Here is an 18273-nt window from a genome sequence, read left to right as displayed (position 1 = left end):
AGGAATCCCTCATAATAGAGGGAGATTAGTCGACGGAATGATGCCCCATTCCGTGCCGATTTTTGGCCACACCTCCATTATCGGAGTGGTGCCATTTTTAGAGGTGGCTAAGTGCTTATTTCTAACTCTGCCTCGTTCTCCGGCATGAGAACGGAATGGAGTTGTTGTTTTGTCTGCCTCTTATTACTAATGCTTAGGTAGGTTGTTTTTTCTATGTCTCTTGGAACGGATTGTAAGGTTCCAATGTCTAGAAGTCTGTGATAGAAAAGCAGGCAGTGAAAGCAGTATGCTTACACTTAGTGATTTTAGTCAGATTGGATTTTTCTCCCCCTTACCTTAGCAGCATGAGTTTTTTGTTTGCAGTATACAACATTTTGACAAATAAAATTGTTAATTTCTTTGACATATAAAAGAGCCTAATTTATGTAAATAAGGGGCTTATGTTCTGAACAGTGCTCTGTTGCTACAAACTAATACTTGTTAGATGAGGAACATATTTCTTTTTATATAAGCTTATCTGTTCCTTTTAATTAGAATGTATTTTTTAAATCCCCTCTAAGAATAGACTTAGTACAGAAAAAGAGACATCTTACACTGTCTACCTTGTTGTTTAAGCTATTATTGTACAGATCAATCTGAGCCTTATGTCTCCCAGGATGATGCTGTTCAGGCAATGCCACAGCTTTCTCACTTTATGTCCCAAGCCTCTTTGGTGTCACATGCAGTGCCCTGCAGTTCCTTTAAATCTCCAGGAGGAGTATGTTTTGCTTACAGGTTTTGCAGCTCAGGTGTCTTCTGCAATATCTGCGGCTTTGCCTGTTTTTCCTTACCTTCAGGAAATATGCAAGAGGATTTGTTTTATTTCGGATTGTAAGGTTTCTGCGCCTCATCTACTACGCAGGTTGCTCTCTCTTCCGAGTTGGGGAGGAGACTTCACAGGTAGGTTTCTGAGGGTGAAATCTCAGATTGGACAGTTTAATTCCTTCATCTGATGCTGAAGGCATATCCTTCAGATGTATGCTTGATCACCTTGTGTAATGTTAAAGGAGGTTTTGGCTACTTGGACGACATTGATTCCCTTTTCGTTGTCAACCTTTGGAAGTTTTGTGAACTTTATAATTTCAACAATGTTTCTTTCCCATGAGGATGTGTTTCTAGGCGTGCCTTGGCCTACGGTCACTCCACCCTGAATGCGCCCAATCTCATCTGACCTTGGAAGCTAAGCAGGGTCGAGCCTGGTTAGTGCTAAATTTTCTCAGGATTAGGAGAAGTTAGGGATACTTTTCTCCCTGTCTTCCGTCCCTCAAAGAGTCTCCCTGTAGCTGACTCCAGTAAATGCATGGTGCCTTAAGTAGGTATTTTTCTACTACGGCTCAGAGTACTTCGATCCTTATGGTGCTCCGTTTCAGATCTTTGGATGAAAAGCTGGAGGTTTAACTGATCATTTGAACAATGCCTTGTCTTATTAGACATTAGACTTGCTGTGCTGGTAGCTGAAATCTTGTTCAGACAAGAAGCCTACCTATGGTTTAGCAGTGCAGTTTAGGCTTTATAGATCTGCAGTTTGCTGGTTCAATATTTTAGGTTTCCTCCAAATTCCACACTTCGGGCGTTTCCTTTCAGGGGTGAGACCTTGTTTAGACAGAATTGTCTCCTGACGTTTTGGGTGAAAAAACATAATTTATGCTTACCTGATAAATTTATTTCTCTTGTAGTGTGTTCAGTCCACAGGTCATCCATTACTTATGGGATATATTCTCCTTCCCAACAGGAAGTTGCAAGAGGATCACCCAAGCAGAGCTGCTATATAGCTCCTCCCCTCACATGTCATATCCAGTCATTCGACCGAAACAAGACGAGAAAGGAGAAACTATAAGCTGCAGTGGTGACTGGAGTTATAATTTTAAAATTTAGAACCTGCCTTAAAAAGACAGGGCGGGCCGTGGACTGAACACACTACAAGAGAAATACATTTATCAGGTAAGCATAAATTATGTTTTCTCTTGTTAAGTGTGTTCAGTCCACGGGTCATCCATTACTTATGGGATACCCATACCAAAGCTAAGTACACGGATGAAGTGAGGGACAAGGCAGGAACATTAAACAGAAGGAACCACTGCCTGTAGAACCTTTCTCCCAAAACCAGCCTCCGAAGAAGCGAAAGTGTTAAATTTGGAAAATTTGGAAAAAGTATGAAGTGAAGACCAAGTTGCAGCCTTGCAAATCTGTTCAACAGAGGCCTCATTCTTAAAGGCCCAGGTGGAAGCCACAGCTCTAGTGGAATGAGCTGTAATTCTTTCAGGAGGCTGCTGTCCAGCAGTCTCATAGTCTAAACGTATTATGCTACGAAGCCAAAAAGAGAGAGAGGTAGCCGAAGCCTTTTGACCTCTCCTCTGTCCAGAGTAAACGACAAACAGAGAAGAAGTTTGTCTAAAATCTTTAGTTGATTGTAAGTAGAACTTCAGAGCACGGACCACGTCCAGATTATGCAAAAGACGTTCCTTCTTTGAAGAAGGATTAGGACATAATGATGGAACAACAATCTCTTGATTGATATTCCTGTTAGAAACAACCTTAGGTAAAAACCCAGGTTTAGTACGCAGTACTACCTTGTCTGAATGAAAGATCAGATAAGGAGAATCACAATGTAAGGCAGATAACTCAGACTCTTCGAGCCGAGGAAATAGCCATCAAAAACAAAACTTTCCAAGATAAAAGTTTAATATCAATGGAATGAAGGGGTTCAAACGGAACACCCTGAAGAACTTTAAGAACCAAGTTTAAGCTCCATGGAGGAGCAACAGCTTTAAACACAGGCTTAATTCTAGCCAAAGCCTGACAAAAGGCCTGGACGTCTGGATTCTCTGCCAGACGTTTGTGTAAAAGAATAGACAGAGCTGAAATCTGTCCCTTTAGCGAACTAGCGGACAAACCTTTTTCTAAACCCTCTTGTAGAAAAGCCAATATCCTAGGAATCCTAACCTTACTCCATGAGTAACTCTTGGATTCGCACCAATATAAATATTTACGCCATATCTTATGGTAATTTTTTCTGGTCACAGATTTCCGAGCCTGTATTAAGGTATCAATAACCGAATCCGAAAACCCCCACTTAGATAGAATCAAGCGTTCAATTTCCAGGCAGTCAGTCTCAGAGAAATTAGGTTTGGATGGTTGAAAGGACCCTGAATTAGAAGGTCCTGCCTCAGAGGAAGAGACCATGGTGGACAGGACGACATGTCCACTAGGTCTGCATACCAGGTCCTGCGTGGCCACGCAGGCGCTATCAGAATTACCGATGCCCTCTCCTGTTTGATCCTGGCAATCAGTCGAGGTAGCAACGGAAATGGTGGAAACACATAAGCTATGTTGAAAACCCAAGGGGCTGCTAATGCATCTACCAGCACCGCTCCCGGGTCCCTGGACCTGGATCCGTAACAAGGAAGCTTCGCGTTCTGGCGAGATGCCATGAGATCCAGATCCGGTTTGCCCCAACGACGAATCAGTTGAGCAAATACCTCCGGGTGAAGTTCCCACTCTCCCGGATGAAAAGTCTGGCGACTTAGGAAATCCGCCTCCCAGTTCTCTACGCCTGGGATGTAAATCGCTGACAGGTGGCAAGAGTGAGACTCTGCCCAGCGAATTATCTTCGAGACTTCCAACATCGCTAGGGAACTCCTGGTTCCCCCTTGATGATTGATGTAAGCCACAGTCGTGATATTGTCCGACTGAAATCTGATGAACCTCAGTCTTGCTAGCTGAGGCCAAGCTAGAAGAGCATTGAATATTGCTCTTAATTCTAGAATGTTTATTGGAAGGAGTTTCTCCTCCTGAGTCCACGAACCCTGAGCCTTCAGGGAATTCCAGACTGCTCCCCAGCCTAGAAGGCTGGCATCCGTTGTTACAATCGTCCAATCTGGTCTGCGAAAGGTCATTCCTTTGGACAGATGAACCGGTGACAACCACCAGAGAAGAGAATCTCTGGTCTCCTGGTCCAGATTTAGCAAAGGGGACAGATCTGAGTAATCCCCGTTCCATTGACTGAGCATGCATAGTTGCAGCGGTCTGAGATGCAGGCGCGCAAATGGCACTATGTCCATTGCCGCGACCATTAAGCCGATTACCTCCATGCACTGAGCTACTGATGGGCTTGGAATGGAATGAAGGACACGGCAAGCATTGAGAATCTTTGATAACCTGGACTCCGACAGGTAAATCTTCATCTCTACAGAATCTATAAGAGTCCCTAGAAAAGGAACCCTTGTGAGTGGTAACAGAGAACTCTTTTCCACGTTCACTTTCCACCCATGCAACCTCAGAAATGCAAGAACTATCTCTGTATGAGACTTTGCATTCTGAAAACTTGACGCTTGTATCAGAATATCGTCTAGGTACGGAGCCACCGCTATGCCTCGTGGTCTTAGTACCGCCAGAAGTGAGCCCAGAACCTTCGTAAAAATTCTCGGGGCCGTGGCTAACCCGAAGGGAAGAGCCACAAACTGGTAATGCCTGTCTAGAAAGGCAAACCTTAGGTACCGATAATGATCTTTGTGAATCGGTATGTGAAGGTAAGCATCCTTTAAGTCCACTGTGGTCATATATTGACCCTCTTGGATCATGGGTAGGATGGTTCGAATGGTTTCCATCTTGAACGATGGTACCCTTAGGAATTTGTTTAAGATCTTTAAGTCCAAGATTGGTCTGAAGGTTCCCTCTTTTTTGGGAACCACAAATAGATTTGAGTAAAATCCTTGTCCCTGTTCCGATCGCGGAACTGAGTGGATCACTCCCATGATTAAGAGGTCTTGTACACATTGTAGAAATGCCTCTCTCTTTACTAGGTTTGTTGATAACCTCGAAAGATGGAACCTCCCTTGTGGAGGAGAGGTTTTGAAATCCAGAAGGTATCCCTGAGATATAATCTTCAACGTCCAGGGATCCTGCACATCTCTTGCCCAAGCCTGGGCGAAGAGAGAAAGTCTGCCCCCCACTAAATCCGTCTCCGGATAGGGGGCCCTGTCTTCATGCTGTCTTAGGGGCGGAAGTAGGCTTTCTGGCCTGCTTGCCCTTGTTCCATGACTAGTTGCCTTTCCAACCCTGTCTGTAACGAGCAGTAGTTCCTTCCTGTTTTGGAGCGGAGGAAGTTGATGCTGCTCCTGCCTTGAAGTTACGAAAGGCACGAAAATTAGACTGTTTGGCCTTTGGTTTGGCCCTGTCCTGAGGAAGGGCGCGGCCCTTACCTCCCGTAATGTCAGCAATAATTTCCTTCAAGCCGGGCCCGAATAAGGTCTGCCCTTTGAAAGGAATGTTAAGTAGCTTAGACTTGGAAGTTACATCCGCTGACCAGGATTTGAGCCAGAGCGCTCTGCGCGCCTGTATGGCGAATCCGGAATTTTTAGCCGTATGTTTGGTTAGATGTACTACGGCATCTGAAACAAACGCATTAGCTTGCTTAAGGGTTCTAACTTTGCTCAAAGCCTCATCCAATGGCTCTGTGCGAATCGCCTCTTCCAGAGACTCAAACCAGAATGCCGCTGCAGCCGTGACAGGCGCAATGCATGCAAGAGGCTGCAAAATAAAACCCTGTTGAACAAACATTTTCTTAAGATAACCCTCTAATTTTTTATCCATTGGATCTGAGAAAGCACAGCTATCCTCCACCGGGATAGTGGTACGCTTGGCTAAAGTAGAAACTGCTCCCTCCACCTTAGGGACCGTCTGCCATAAGTCTCGTGTGGTGGCGTCTATAGGAAACATTTTTCTGAATATCGGGGGAGGGGAAAAAGGCACACCGGGTCTATCCCACTCCTTACTAATAATTTCTGTTTGTCTTTTTGGTATAGGAAAGACGTCAGTACACACCGGTACCACATAGTATCTATCCAACCTACACAATTTCTCTGGGATTGCCACCGTGTCGCAATCATTCAGAGCCACTAATACCTCCCCTAGTAACACACGGAGGTTCTCAAGCTTAAATTTAAAATTTGAAATTTCTGAATCCGGTCTCCCCGGATCAGAACCGTCACCGACAGAATGAAGCTCACCGTCCTCATGTTCTGCAAATTGTGACGCAGTATCAGACATGGCTCTCGTGTCATCAGCGCGCTCTGTCCTTAACCCAGAGCTATCGCGCTTGCCCCTTAATTCGGGCATATTATATAATACTTCTTTCATAACATTAGCCATATAATGTAAAGTGATTTGTAAGGGCCTAGATGTACTTGGCGTCTCAATCCTACGCATCTCCCGAGCGGGAGACGCAGGTACTGACACGTGAGGAGAGTTAGGCGGCATAACTTCCCCCTCGTTGTCTGGTGATAGTTTCTCTATCGGTACAGATTGACTTTTATTCAAAGCAATATCAATACAATTGGTACACATCGTTCTATTGGGCTCCACATTGGCTTTTGAACATGATGAACAAACAGTTTCCTCTGAATCAGACATGTTTAAACAGACGTAGCAATGAAACTAGCAAGCTTGGAAATCACTTTCAATAAGTTTACAAGCAATATAAAAAACGCTGCAGCGCTTCAAAAATACAGATATAACTAAACAATTCTTAACAAGAAGTGTAATATTAGCAGAGGATTGCACCCATTAGCAAAAGGATGATTAACCCCTCAATACCCAAAACGGATAAAACGGATATCAATTAAGATTTAACGCTTTTAATCACAGTCAAGCACACTGTCACAGATCTGCTGTGACTGATTACCTCCCTCAAAAATGAATTTTGCAGACCCCTGAGCTCTCTAGAGACGTCCTGGATCAAGGAGGAAGAAGCAGGAAGACTGTGCTAGAATTATAACTGCGCAACAAGGCGCTAAAACAAGGTCCCTCCCACTCCTATCACAACAGTGGGAGCCCTGATATAACGGTTTCCATGCAGAAAATATATGTCAGCCATTTGGAAAAAAATCATGCCCAAAGAGATTTATCACCAAAGTACCTCACAAAAACTAATAACATGCCAGTAAACGTTTTATTAAAAAATAACATTTTCCAATGTCATGCAAAGTTATCACTAAGCCTGCTACCAGTCGCTACCACTGCAGATAAGGCTTAAGTATTATTTCAGTTTTAACAGTATTTTCTCAGTCAAATTCTAGTCCCTAGAAAATAACTTGACTGCGCATACATTTATCAGCCTGATACCAGTTGCCACTACTGCATTTAAGGCTGTACTTACATCATACGGTAACAGCAGTATTTTCTTAGTCAATTCCATTCCCAGAAAATAATGTACTGCACATACCTCATTTGCGAAGGACCCCGCATGCTATTCCCAGTTTCTGAAGTTACCCCACTCCTCAGAATGTCGAGAACAGCCAGTGGATCTTAGTTACGCCTGCTAAGATCATAGAAAAAAAACGCAGGCAGTTTCTTCTTCCAAATACTGCCTGAGATAGAAAAACAGCGCACTCCAGTGCCATTTAAAATAACAAACTTTTGATTGAAGAATAGTTAAGTAAAAACTCCAGCTCCTCTCGCGACCTCCTTCTTTGTTGAGGGTTGCAAGAGAATGACTGGGTATGACATGTGAGGGGAGGAGCTATATAGCAGCTCTGCTTGGGTGATCCTCTTGCAACTTCCTGTTGGGAAGGAGAATATATCCCATAAGTAATGGATGACCCGTGGACTGAACACACTTAACAAGAGAAATTTATTTTTTCTTCAACTCATCAGGAGAGTATAAGACTAAAGGAAGTTTTTTCATTTCCTACTTCAGCAAGGTCAGTCTTGTTTTTTGGAGTCCTGTCTAAGATTTCCTCCCAGGGGCAGAATTTTCATTCTAGAGCATCTGCAATTCAGGTATGATGAGAGGTTTTTTTTTAACTGAGTTCAGAACCTTCCTCTCCAGGAGTGATAGTTCCAGTCCCAGTCTGGGAACGGAATATAGGTATTTACCTCAAGTTTCTCAGGTTTTTGTCCTTCAAAGTAGTACCATTCTCCTTTCTTTCAAGAGGACCTGTTCAGAACGAACATAGACCTGCAGGATGTGTATTTACTGTTCCCATTATTCGGGATCTTCTCAAGTTCTCTGAGTCTTGTCATCCTAGAAAGATTTTTAGGTCTTGAGGTATGGGGTGCTCTTATCATATAGCTCTTTCTTTCTCTCTCTCTTCAAGAGATCTTGTCCATTCTTCTTTCCCACAGATGAGAAATGAATCTGGAGAAGAGTTCCTTTGCCCCTTCTACAAGGGTGATTTATTTAGGGATCTTAATAGATTCTCTATTAAGAGAAGATTCTAACAGAGGTCAAATAATTAAAGATTATTCCTTTTTCTTTTCACTGCAGTCTACTGTCCAGCCAACAGCTATTTATGGTCTGGTAAATAGTCTAGCCTTTTGACAACCAGAAGGTGGGGAGTTTGAATTCAACTGCAGTTGTTTTTACCTTCTCTTTTCACTGTCTCAATGAATGAAAGGAATTGGTCTGATGGTTGGATACCTATGCAAACGTGTACACATGCAATAAAAAGTGGTAAACTGTGGAAAATACAGTAAAAAAAAATGGCCAAAAATTGTGAAAAATCAAAAATTAAAAATTTAAAAATCATAACATTATGATTTTTTATTTTTGATTTTTATATATTTTTGCATTTTGGCCATTTTGTTTTTTACTGTATTTTCCACAGTTTACCACTTTTTATTGCACATGTACACGTTTGCATGGGTATCCAACCGGTATCCTTACCGGAGATCTATCTAGACATTGCACTATTTTGATCTTCTGAGATTGTCTCTTCGATTAGTGTATTCATTATTTGCACTTTATATCTATTACATTGTATACCAATTGTATACCAATTGTATTATATGTATCTATAATATTGAATCAGAATGTATTTTTATCTGAACAGTTTTTGACCTGACGTAATATATACAGTGGATATAAAAAGTCTACACACCCCTGTTAAAATGTCAGGCTTCTGTGATGTAAAAAAATGAGACAAAGATAAATCATTTCAGAACTTTTCCCACCTTTAAAGTGAACTATAACCACCATGCTTCACTGTGGGTATGGTGTTCTTTTGGTGATGTGCAGTGTTTTTGCGCCAAACATATCTTTTGGAATTATGGCCAAAAAGTTCAACCTTGGTTTCATCAGACCATAACACCTTTTCCCACATGCTTTTGGAAGACTTCAGATGTGTGTTTGCAAAATGTAGCCTGGCTTGGATGTTTTTCTTCTTAAGAAAAGGCTTTCGTCTTGCCACTCTACCCCATAGCCCAGACATTTGAAGAATACGTGAGATTGTTGTCACATGTACTACACAGCCAGTACTTGCCAGATATTTCTGCAGCTCCTTTAATTTTGCTGTAGGCCTCTTGGTAGCCTCCCAGACCAGAGTTCTTCTAGTCTTTTCATCAATTTTGGAGGGACGTCCAGTTCTTGGTAATGTCACTGTTGTGCCACATTTTCTCCACTTGATGATGACTGTCTTCACTGTGTTCCATGGTATATCTAATGCCTTGAAAATTATTTTGCACCCTTCTCCTGACTGATACCTTTTAACAATGAGATCCCTCTGATGCTTTGGAAGCTCTCTGTGGACCATGGCTTTTGCTGTGGGTTGCGACTAAGAAAATTTCAGGAAAGACCAATTAGAGCAGCTGAACTTTATTTAGGGTTAATCAGAGGCACTTTAAATAATGGCAGGTGTATGCTGACTCCTATTTAACATGATTTTGAATGCAATTTCTTAATTCTGAACACAGCTACATCCCCAGTTATATGAGGGTGTGCACACTTATGCAACCACATTATTTTAGTTTTTTTTGTTTTCTTCCCTCCACCTAAAAGATTTCAGTTTGTTTTTCAATTGAGTTGTACAGTTTATAGGTCATATTAAAGGTGGAAAAAGTTCTGAAATGATTTATCTTTGTCTCATATTTTTACATCACAGAAACCTGACATTTTAACAGGGGTGTGTAGACTTTATATCCACTGTATGTGAGAGCGACCAATCCTGAGTCACTCTTTTTTTATATAAGTTTTTAATATAAATAAATTGTTTTAAGCATTTTGAAACTACCAGTTTATTTACTTATTTATCTATATAGAAAGACCAACTGTAGGTGTTATATATGATACATTATTAGATATACCATTGACAATATCACCCTCCTTTTCAGTCAGCTTTTGTTCCTGATTTATCCTGTTTTATATATACTTTAGCCAACTTTGGCATCCCTATTCCCTTTTTTCGGCGCTTTGAATCCAAGATCCAGTTAGGGGGACTTTTATAGTGTAGCATATATATATATGCACAGTTCTATACAACCACATACGCTCCTTGGAGTATTAACCTTGTTCTTAAAGTTTTACAGCAGGCTCCATTTGAGCCTATGCATTCCATAGATATTAAGTTGTATCTTGGAAGGTTTTGTTTCTTCCTGCTATTTCTTCTCTTCAGAGGGTCTCTGAACTATCAGCATTGCAGTGTGATTCTCCTTATCTCATTTTTCATGCAGATAAGGCAGTGCTCCGTACCATGTTTTTGTTTTTTTTCCTCAGTTGGTTTTGGACAGAAATATTAATCAGGGAATAGTTGTTCCTTTTCTCTGTCTTAATACTTCTTCTCATAAAGAACGTTTTGTTGCACAACTTACACCTTGTGCAGGCTTTTAAATTCTATCTGCAGACTACAAAGGACTTTCGTCAGTCCTCTGCATTGTTTGCTTTTCTGGTAAACATAAGTGCTAGAAAGCTACTGACACTTCTCTTTCTCTCGGGATGAGAAGTGTTTTTCGTATGACTTATGAGACTGCTGGACAGCAGCCTCCTGAGAGTATTACAGCCCACTCCACTAGGGCGGTGTCTTCTTCTTGGGCCTTCAAGAGTGAGGCCTCTGTAGATCAGATTTGTAAGGCTGCGACTTGGTCTTGTTTGAACACTTTTTATAAATTCTATAAAATTGATACTTTGCCTCGGCTGAGGCTTCTTTTGGGATAAAGGTTCTGCAAGCAGTGGTGCCTTCTGTTTAGCTTTCCTGTATTGTCCCACCCTAATCATCTGTGTCCTTTAGCTGGGGTATTGATTCCAACAGTAATTAATAATTCCATGGACTCACCGTGTCTTAAAGAAAACTAAATTTATGCTTACCTGATAAATTTATTTATTTCTTGACATGGTGAGTCCACGGCCCTCCCTGTTTTCTCAGACAGTTTTTTTTTTTATATAAACTTCAGGCACCTCTGCACCTTGTGTTATTTCTTTTCTCTCCTTTTCCTTTGGTTGAATGACTGGGGGTTGTGGGAAGGGAAGTGATACTTAACAGCTTTTCTGTGGTGCTCGTTGCCGCCTCCTGCTGGCCAGGAGTGATATTCCCAACAGTAATTGACGATTCCGTGTACTCACCGTGTCAAGAAAAAAATAAATTTATCAGGCAAGCATACATTTTAGTTTTTTTGTATTTTTTTTTTGTAAGGAAGGGACAAATTATGGAAATGTTTCGTAGGTGCAAAAGGCAGGATTTGGTAAGTGCTTGTATATTTGGGTTGAATGTTAGTTCTGAGTCAAGTGTGACCCCAAGACAGCGGACCTGGGGTGAGGTGTTGAGAATAGTCTCCAACCATCAGAGAAATGTCAAGTGTTGTATGTCTCGAAGAGGAGGGAATAAGAAGCAGCTCAGTTTTGGACAAATTCAGTTGGAGGTAGTGTGAAGAAATCCAAGAGGAAATTGCAGAGAGGCAGTTGGAAATCTGGTTGAGTAAAGAGGGAGAGATATCAGGAGAGGAAAAAGAGATTTGGGTATCATCAGCATATAAGTGGTCCTGGAAACCAAAGGAGGCTATTAAATTGAGTTAGCCGATTATAGACCAGTCGTTCCAATAATTTTGAAGCAAAGGGAAGTAAGGAGACAGGTCGATAGTTAGAAGGGGTGGAGGGGTCAAAGCGAGGGCTTTTTTAGGATTGGTATGATTTACACATGCTTGAATGTATCAGGGAATGTTCCAGCAGTGAGAGATTGGTTAAAGAGATGAGTTAAGGTAGGGGTTAGTGAAGCAGAGAGAGAGGGAAGAAGTTGTGAAGGAATAGGGTCAAATGGGCAGGTTGTGAGATGAGCCAAAGATAGGATTACAGAGACTTCTTCCTCTGTTACAGGAGGGAAGTAGCATAAAGTTTGGTTAATAGAAGGGGTGGGTAGGATTGCTGGATGTGAAGGGTGTAAAGTGCAGATATCTTTTCTAATGGTGTCAATTTTATTTTTGAAGTGATCAGCAATGATCTGAGCAGTGAGGTTGGTAGTGGGCGGGGTGCAGGTGGACGTAGAAGGGAGTTAAAGGTTGAGAACAGCTTTCTGCGGTTGGATGCATGAGCCGATACAAGGGAGGAGAAATAGACTTGTTTGGCCAGGCGGAGCGCAGAGTTGTAGGACTTAAGGATGAATTTATAATGCCGGAAATCAGCACAGGTGCATGATTTCCTCAACTACCGTTCAGCAGCCCATGAACATCGCTGAAGATATCTGGTCTGTTTGGTGTGCCACGGTTGCCGTTGAGTGATTGATGTACGTCGCAGAATGGAGGGTGCAGCTTTTTCAAGTGTTGATTTTAGTGCTGAATTATACTGTAAAGCCACAAGTTTTGGGCAAGAGAGGGATGAAATGTTGGAGAAGAGTGGATTCAGTTGAGTGGAAACATCTGTGAGATCCAAGTCATTTAAATTCCTGCAAGGTAGCAGTTTTTTAAGGGCTTGCAAAAATGTAGTAGCTAGCGTAAGAGAGAGTTAGTAGATGGTGGTCAGAGAGGAATGGAGAAGTTAAGGAATTTGGAAATGGCACAGAGATTAGTGAAGACTATGTCTATGGAGTTGCCTTCACAGTGGGTTGGAGATGTTGTCCACTGGAACAGGCCAAAAGAGGTGGTAAGGGATAGAAGTTTAGAGGCAGCAGGCATGTTACGATTATCAACGGGTATGTTGAAGTCCCCTAAGATGAGAGAAGGTACATTACAAGAGAGAAAATGTGGAAGCCAGGCTTCAAAGTGGTCCAGAAATTGTGATGCTTGGCCAGGGAGCCGATAACGGCAACACGAAGAGCTACAGGGGAGAAGATGCTAATAGCATGAACTTCAAAAGATGAGGGGGGTGAAGGAATGCAGTGAAAGGTACTGTGTGGAGACAGAATTCCTATTCCCCCCCCTCCTTGGTTGTCTCCTGGTCTGGGAGTGTGCAGGCCGCCATAGGACAGAGAGGCTACAGCAGTTGTGTTTGAGGAGGAAAGCCAAGTTTCAGTGAGGGCTAACAGGTTAAGTGAATAGATATAAGCTTATTGCAGACAGAGCGTGCATTCCAAAGGGCACAAGAGAATTGGAGTGTACTAACAGAGGTGCAGTTAATGAGGTTTAGAGGGCTACGTGGGCAAGGTGTATGAGGTGTCATGTTAGGCATGTAAAGCTATTTTTATTATATATAAATGAGGATCCTGATATCTGCTATAAAATAAACCTTTGGTTTCAGAGTGCATTTAAAACACCCCTGACTAAGATATGGGGCTTTTTTGAAAGGCAGGTTGCTTCTAGTGAGCTCCTCTTCTCCATTAAAAGCAAAATGTAAACTACTGTCAATGAATCGTTTTCCATAACCTATATTACCATAAAAAATAAAAGGGACTTTAATGAAGTACATATACTTTAAAGGACCAGTAAATACAATATATTTGCCTAATTGGCAAATGCATGATAAAAAATGAGTGTATTTTTTCTGACACATTTCAGTTATGTCTCATGTGACAGCCATCAGCCAATCGCAAATGCATATATGTATATTCTGTGGTTTCTTGCTCATGCTTGGTAGAAGCTGGTAAATCAAAATGTAAATATAAAAAGTCACATTTTTTTAATGGAAGTATATTGGAAAGTTGTATAAAATTGCATGTTCTGTCTGCATAAAAGTTTAATTTTGACTTGTGTCCTATATAAAGGACACTAAATACATTTCATGCACATCCCTCTAATCATGGGTGCTGCCATTATGGAACCTAGGTTACACTGCAAGTATCTGAAAGAGAGTTACTGCACATGTGCAAACACGTCAGCACTGGAATGTAGTGAAAGATAGATTTCAACATGGCGGCACCCATGATTAGAGGAAGGCAAGGAGTAACTTTAGTACTATGCTTTTATAATGTATTTAGTGTGTAGTGTCCCTTTAATGTGACATATTGCCATATAATGCATACTTTTAAAAGGAGCATATATATTGTCTGACTTCTGGGAAAGAACAAGCAGCAGGTCATAAGCATATCGAATGGAGCTGGTAAAGATCTATTTTCAAACATAATATGAGAATCAGTGGATTTGAAATGCTGTTTATTTCCGGCTTTCTATCATGTGTATAAAATGTAACGTATACTGATAAGGGGGTATATCAGTAGATAAAACGGCTCTCAGAGTAACTTTATGCATATTGTGAAGAGTAGTTGGTTCCCTTGAATTAATTAACATCATCAGATATATATTCTTTGTATAATATACCCTTTGTATAAAACCTCGTTTTTGATTTTTTCCACAGGTGAAATAGCTCTTTTAATGAACCGACCTCGTGCAGCCACAGTGGTAGCCCGTGGCCCCCTGAAGTGTGTGAAACTCGACCGCCCACGCTTTGAACGGGTCCTAGGGCCTTGCTCAGACATCCTGAAAAGAAACATCCAGCAGTACAACAGTTTTGTTTCACTGTCTGTCTGAATAACCTCTCCCTCCCAAAATCTTTTGGAACCCTCTCACCCTCTGCCACACCATATCACCTCTGCAAATAGCTTTTCCACGTCATCACAGCTCCTGTCTGATTTAAAAATGACAAATGAAGCCTCCCCATCCTTTTTTGTGTTTAAGAGCTATATACCGTTTCCTATAAACTATTTTGCTGCCAGAGTCCTTTCTGACCGCAGAAATACATGTTCACCCGTAGACCCAAACTGAGCTAATACAGTGGTGTAAATAGGTTACCTTATGGTGATTATTAACATATTTTCACAAATTTTGTAGTTCATTTTAGACGCAGGGAGTATTTATTTGATTTATAAATAATTTAGGGTGAAATATTGTTGGATCATTTCATTCAAATAAAAACAGATTTAACTTGGTTTGATAAATATTTCTGTATGAATACGTTTTTTGATATTAACCCCTTGAATGGGGTTAGTTTATATTAATAAAAAATAAAAAGAAAATCAACAAATCAATAAATGCTATCTGACGGGGGAAAAACAGCTAGAATAGTAACTATGGCACAGATCTACTGTATATGGTATGAGACCTTTGAGCTGAAGATAAATTAGTTTAAGTTCGATCACCACAATGTCTTTAGTTCACTTTAGGTTTATGAAACATTTATAGCTATAGCTGCTTCTTTCCGTGAATGTAAGTGCATTTCTATTTTTCTCAAGGGAGTTGGCATTGCTTGTTTTCTGGCACCAAAATGAGTTGTCGAGATTTAGAAATTGTTTGTTTTTTTTTTTTTTTTTTCTTTTTTTTTTTTTTTTTTCTTCTCTCCAATTATTTAAGCCTTCATTCACACTGCTGTATTCCAATTTTATTTTATTTTTTTTTGTAATATTTCACAGGTACTATGAATATATTATCTCCAGTGCAGCACCAAGATGTTTTAAAATGGCTGGTTCTTATAGCTGGTTGTTAATGAGCTTTTTTTGATTTTGTGGCTTTTTTTATATATATATAAGTATAAAATTCTATGAGTGCTTGTTAATGATTTGAGACTCTGTTCTGATCAACATCTTTCAATCAGGTTTTTAGATATTTTAACTATTTTCATTTATAAAATTTAGCCAAATTGAGTAACTAAATGTATCTGAACCAGTTTTTATATATAATATATATAAATGTGTGGGTTTTTTTTTTTTTGGTTTTTTTTTTTACATTTTCAAAAGATCAAGTTAAAGCAACCTCTTAAAGGGATACTAAACCCAATTTTTTTCTTTCATGATTCGTATAGAGCATGCAATTTTGATAAACTTTCTCATCTACTCCTATTATCCATTTTTCTCATTCTCTTTGTATCTTTATTTGAAAAAGCAGGAATGAAAGCTTTGGAGCCTGTCCATTTTTGGTTCAGCACCCTGGATAGCGCTTGCCTGATTGGTGGCTACATTTAGCCATTCAATCAGCAAGCACAACCCAGGTGATAAATCTAAAATGGGCCAGCTCCAAAGCTTTTTATGCCTGCTTTTCCAAATAAAGATACCAAGAGAACGAAGAAACATTGATAGTAGTAGTAAATTAGAAAGTTGATTAAACTGCATGCTTTATCCAAATCATGAAAGAAAAAAATTGGGTTTAGTATCCCTTTAAATTATCCAACTCTTAGTCTTTCTCCTTAGTGTTTTATTTCTCAGGAGCTTTCAAATACACTGACAGTTTGTTTTCATGGTATAAATGATAGAATATTGTACAATGCATATAGTGAAGACACAGTTTAAATTTAACTCTATTTTTCAGCTGTCTGTCGCTTCATCCATGTGAAATCATGCGGTACAATAGGATTTCATTATAGTAGGCAGCATTTTTTTTTTCTCTTTAAATTTTACAGACACTGTAATCATTCTTTGTCTGTTTCCCTTTGTGTGTTAGATTTGCCATGAATAAAATGAGAGCAGCTGGCAAAGGGGACCCACATGGTCACCAAATGTACTTTAACAGGGACATAAAACTAATTTTTCTTTTGTTTTGTAAGCTACACTATTGTGAGATTAAACAATAAAATTCAGTGTATTTGTTGAAAATATTCCTCTCACATTTAATATGTGTAGAAATCACTGCACCTATGATTGTGTACGTAAGACATGTTGCCATTTGTGATTTCTAATGTCTATCGGAGAAATTCAATTTAAAAAAGAGTTTTATATCCCTAGAAGGACATAACTCTCCCAAGTAAAGGGAAAATGTTCTTATAGCACAGTTTTACTTTATATGGAGTTTATGGTTGGATAAACCACAGAATCCAAAAATACTTTTACATTATTGTGCAGGTTGTATTTTTAAAGTTTGTACGTAGCACTGCTTATAGCAAAAAATATATGTAAACATAGGTTTGTGCTTTAGCTATTGCAGCAGCCTTTGTCAACTCAAATTGATTGAAAATCTAAACTTTATTTCACATTGAGAATTTTTTCAGATTTTATTCACAGGGGTCGACAAATCTGTTTCAAAATTTAGGAGCGAGTAAGAATATTTAAGTTATACATACTTTTAGGAGCCAGATAGGGATATTTGTATATAGATAAATGAAGAATAACCCACAAAGTTAGGAGCCAGGGGCAAATTTTTAGGAGCCGGTGGCTCCTGCGTTTGTCGAGCCCTGTTTTTTTGGAAGGCAAAAACCTGAGATTTTTATTTCTCCCCTACTGAAAATATTTCTTTTTTTAAATGCTATTAACCAAATAAATAAAGATTTATTTTCTTCCCTAAATATTTTCAAACCATAGGAACTGTTTATACTGTCAATAATGCAGTATATAACATGCTGTTGTATAACGGCTTTCCTGCTGGATGGTCCAATTTTGTTTTTTAAATAACCTGCCTACAATTTATTTTTTTCTCAACTTTTTTTTTTTTTCCTATTTTTTTTTTTTTTTTAAAGCTTTGAAAAACATTTTAATTGTGCTGAAGCCACTTTAAAATTCAATATAATCACACATACAGCTCCACATTTTTGTGTGCAATCTACATATGTTTGAAACCACAATTTGTATAGTTTTTTGCCTTAGCTGACATATTCAGGGCGGTAGAAGTAATTATTTGCTAGACCACCCTTATCAGATATTTCAAGTTTGTGTCCTAGAGGATTAAAGTATAGTCAAAAAGAGGACCATTTTTGTATCGTTACCGACTATATAATTATCATTTCCTGTATGTGCTAAAATATATATATATAAATATATATTCCTTTTGTTATAGATTATCCTAAAAGCAGGTCGAGCAATAAAATGATTTTAATTCTTACGTTTTGTCTGTTTTTTCATTTGATTCTATTAGAAAACTACAACTCGTGTTTCTCTTTAAATATGCTGGGGGTTAAACTTACGCTGGGGGTTAAACCTTTTTTTCCTGTTGATTTCTATTTCCAAGATCTCAAGGCCTAATGTTTAGACACCAATCAGCAAGCACTACCCAGGTGCTGAACCAAAAATGGCTCGGCTCCTAAGCTTACATTCCTGCTTTTCAAATAAAGATTCAAAGAGAACGAAGAACAACTTTTAACAAGAGTTCATTAGAAAGTTGCTTAAAATTGCATGCTCTATT

General features: G+C 39.6%; 1 protein-coding gene across 1 annotated transcript in view; it reads left to right on the top strand.

Annotated features, from left to right (window-relative positions):
- PRKAR1A (protein kinase cAMP-dependent type I regulatory subunit alpha) overlaps positions 1-17973 on the top strand; it is a 105831-nt gene extending 87858 nt beyond the window's left edge. The window contains exon 11 of the mRNA XM_053707650.1: positions 14528-17973. Within this exon, the coding sequence (XP_053563625.1) occupies positions 14528-14700 (173 nt within the window). The 3' untranslated portion in view covers positions 14701-17973. The remainder of the gene's footprint in view (positions 1-14527) is intronic.
- Positions 17974-18273: the final 300 nt, after the last annotated feature.

This window comes from Bombina bombina, chromosome 1, assembly GCF_027579735.1.
Source record: "Bombina bombina isolate aBomBom1 chromosome 1, aBomBom1.pri, whole genome shotgun sequence".
Lineage (NCBI taxonomy): Eukaryota > Metazoa > Chordata > Amphibia > Anura > Bombinatoridae > Bombina > Bombina bombina.
This window is presented reverse-complemented; position numbering and strand designations above follow the sequence as displayed.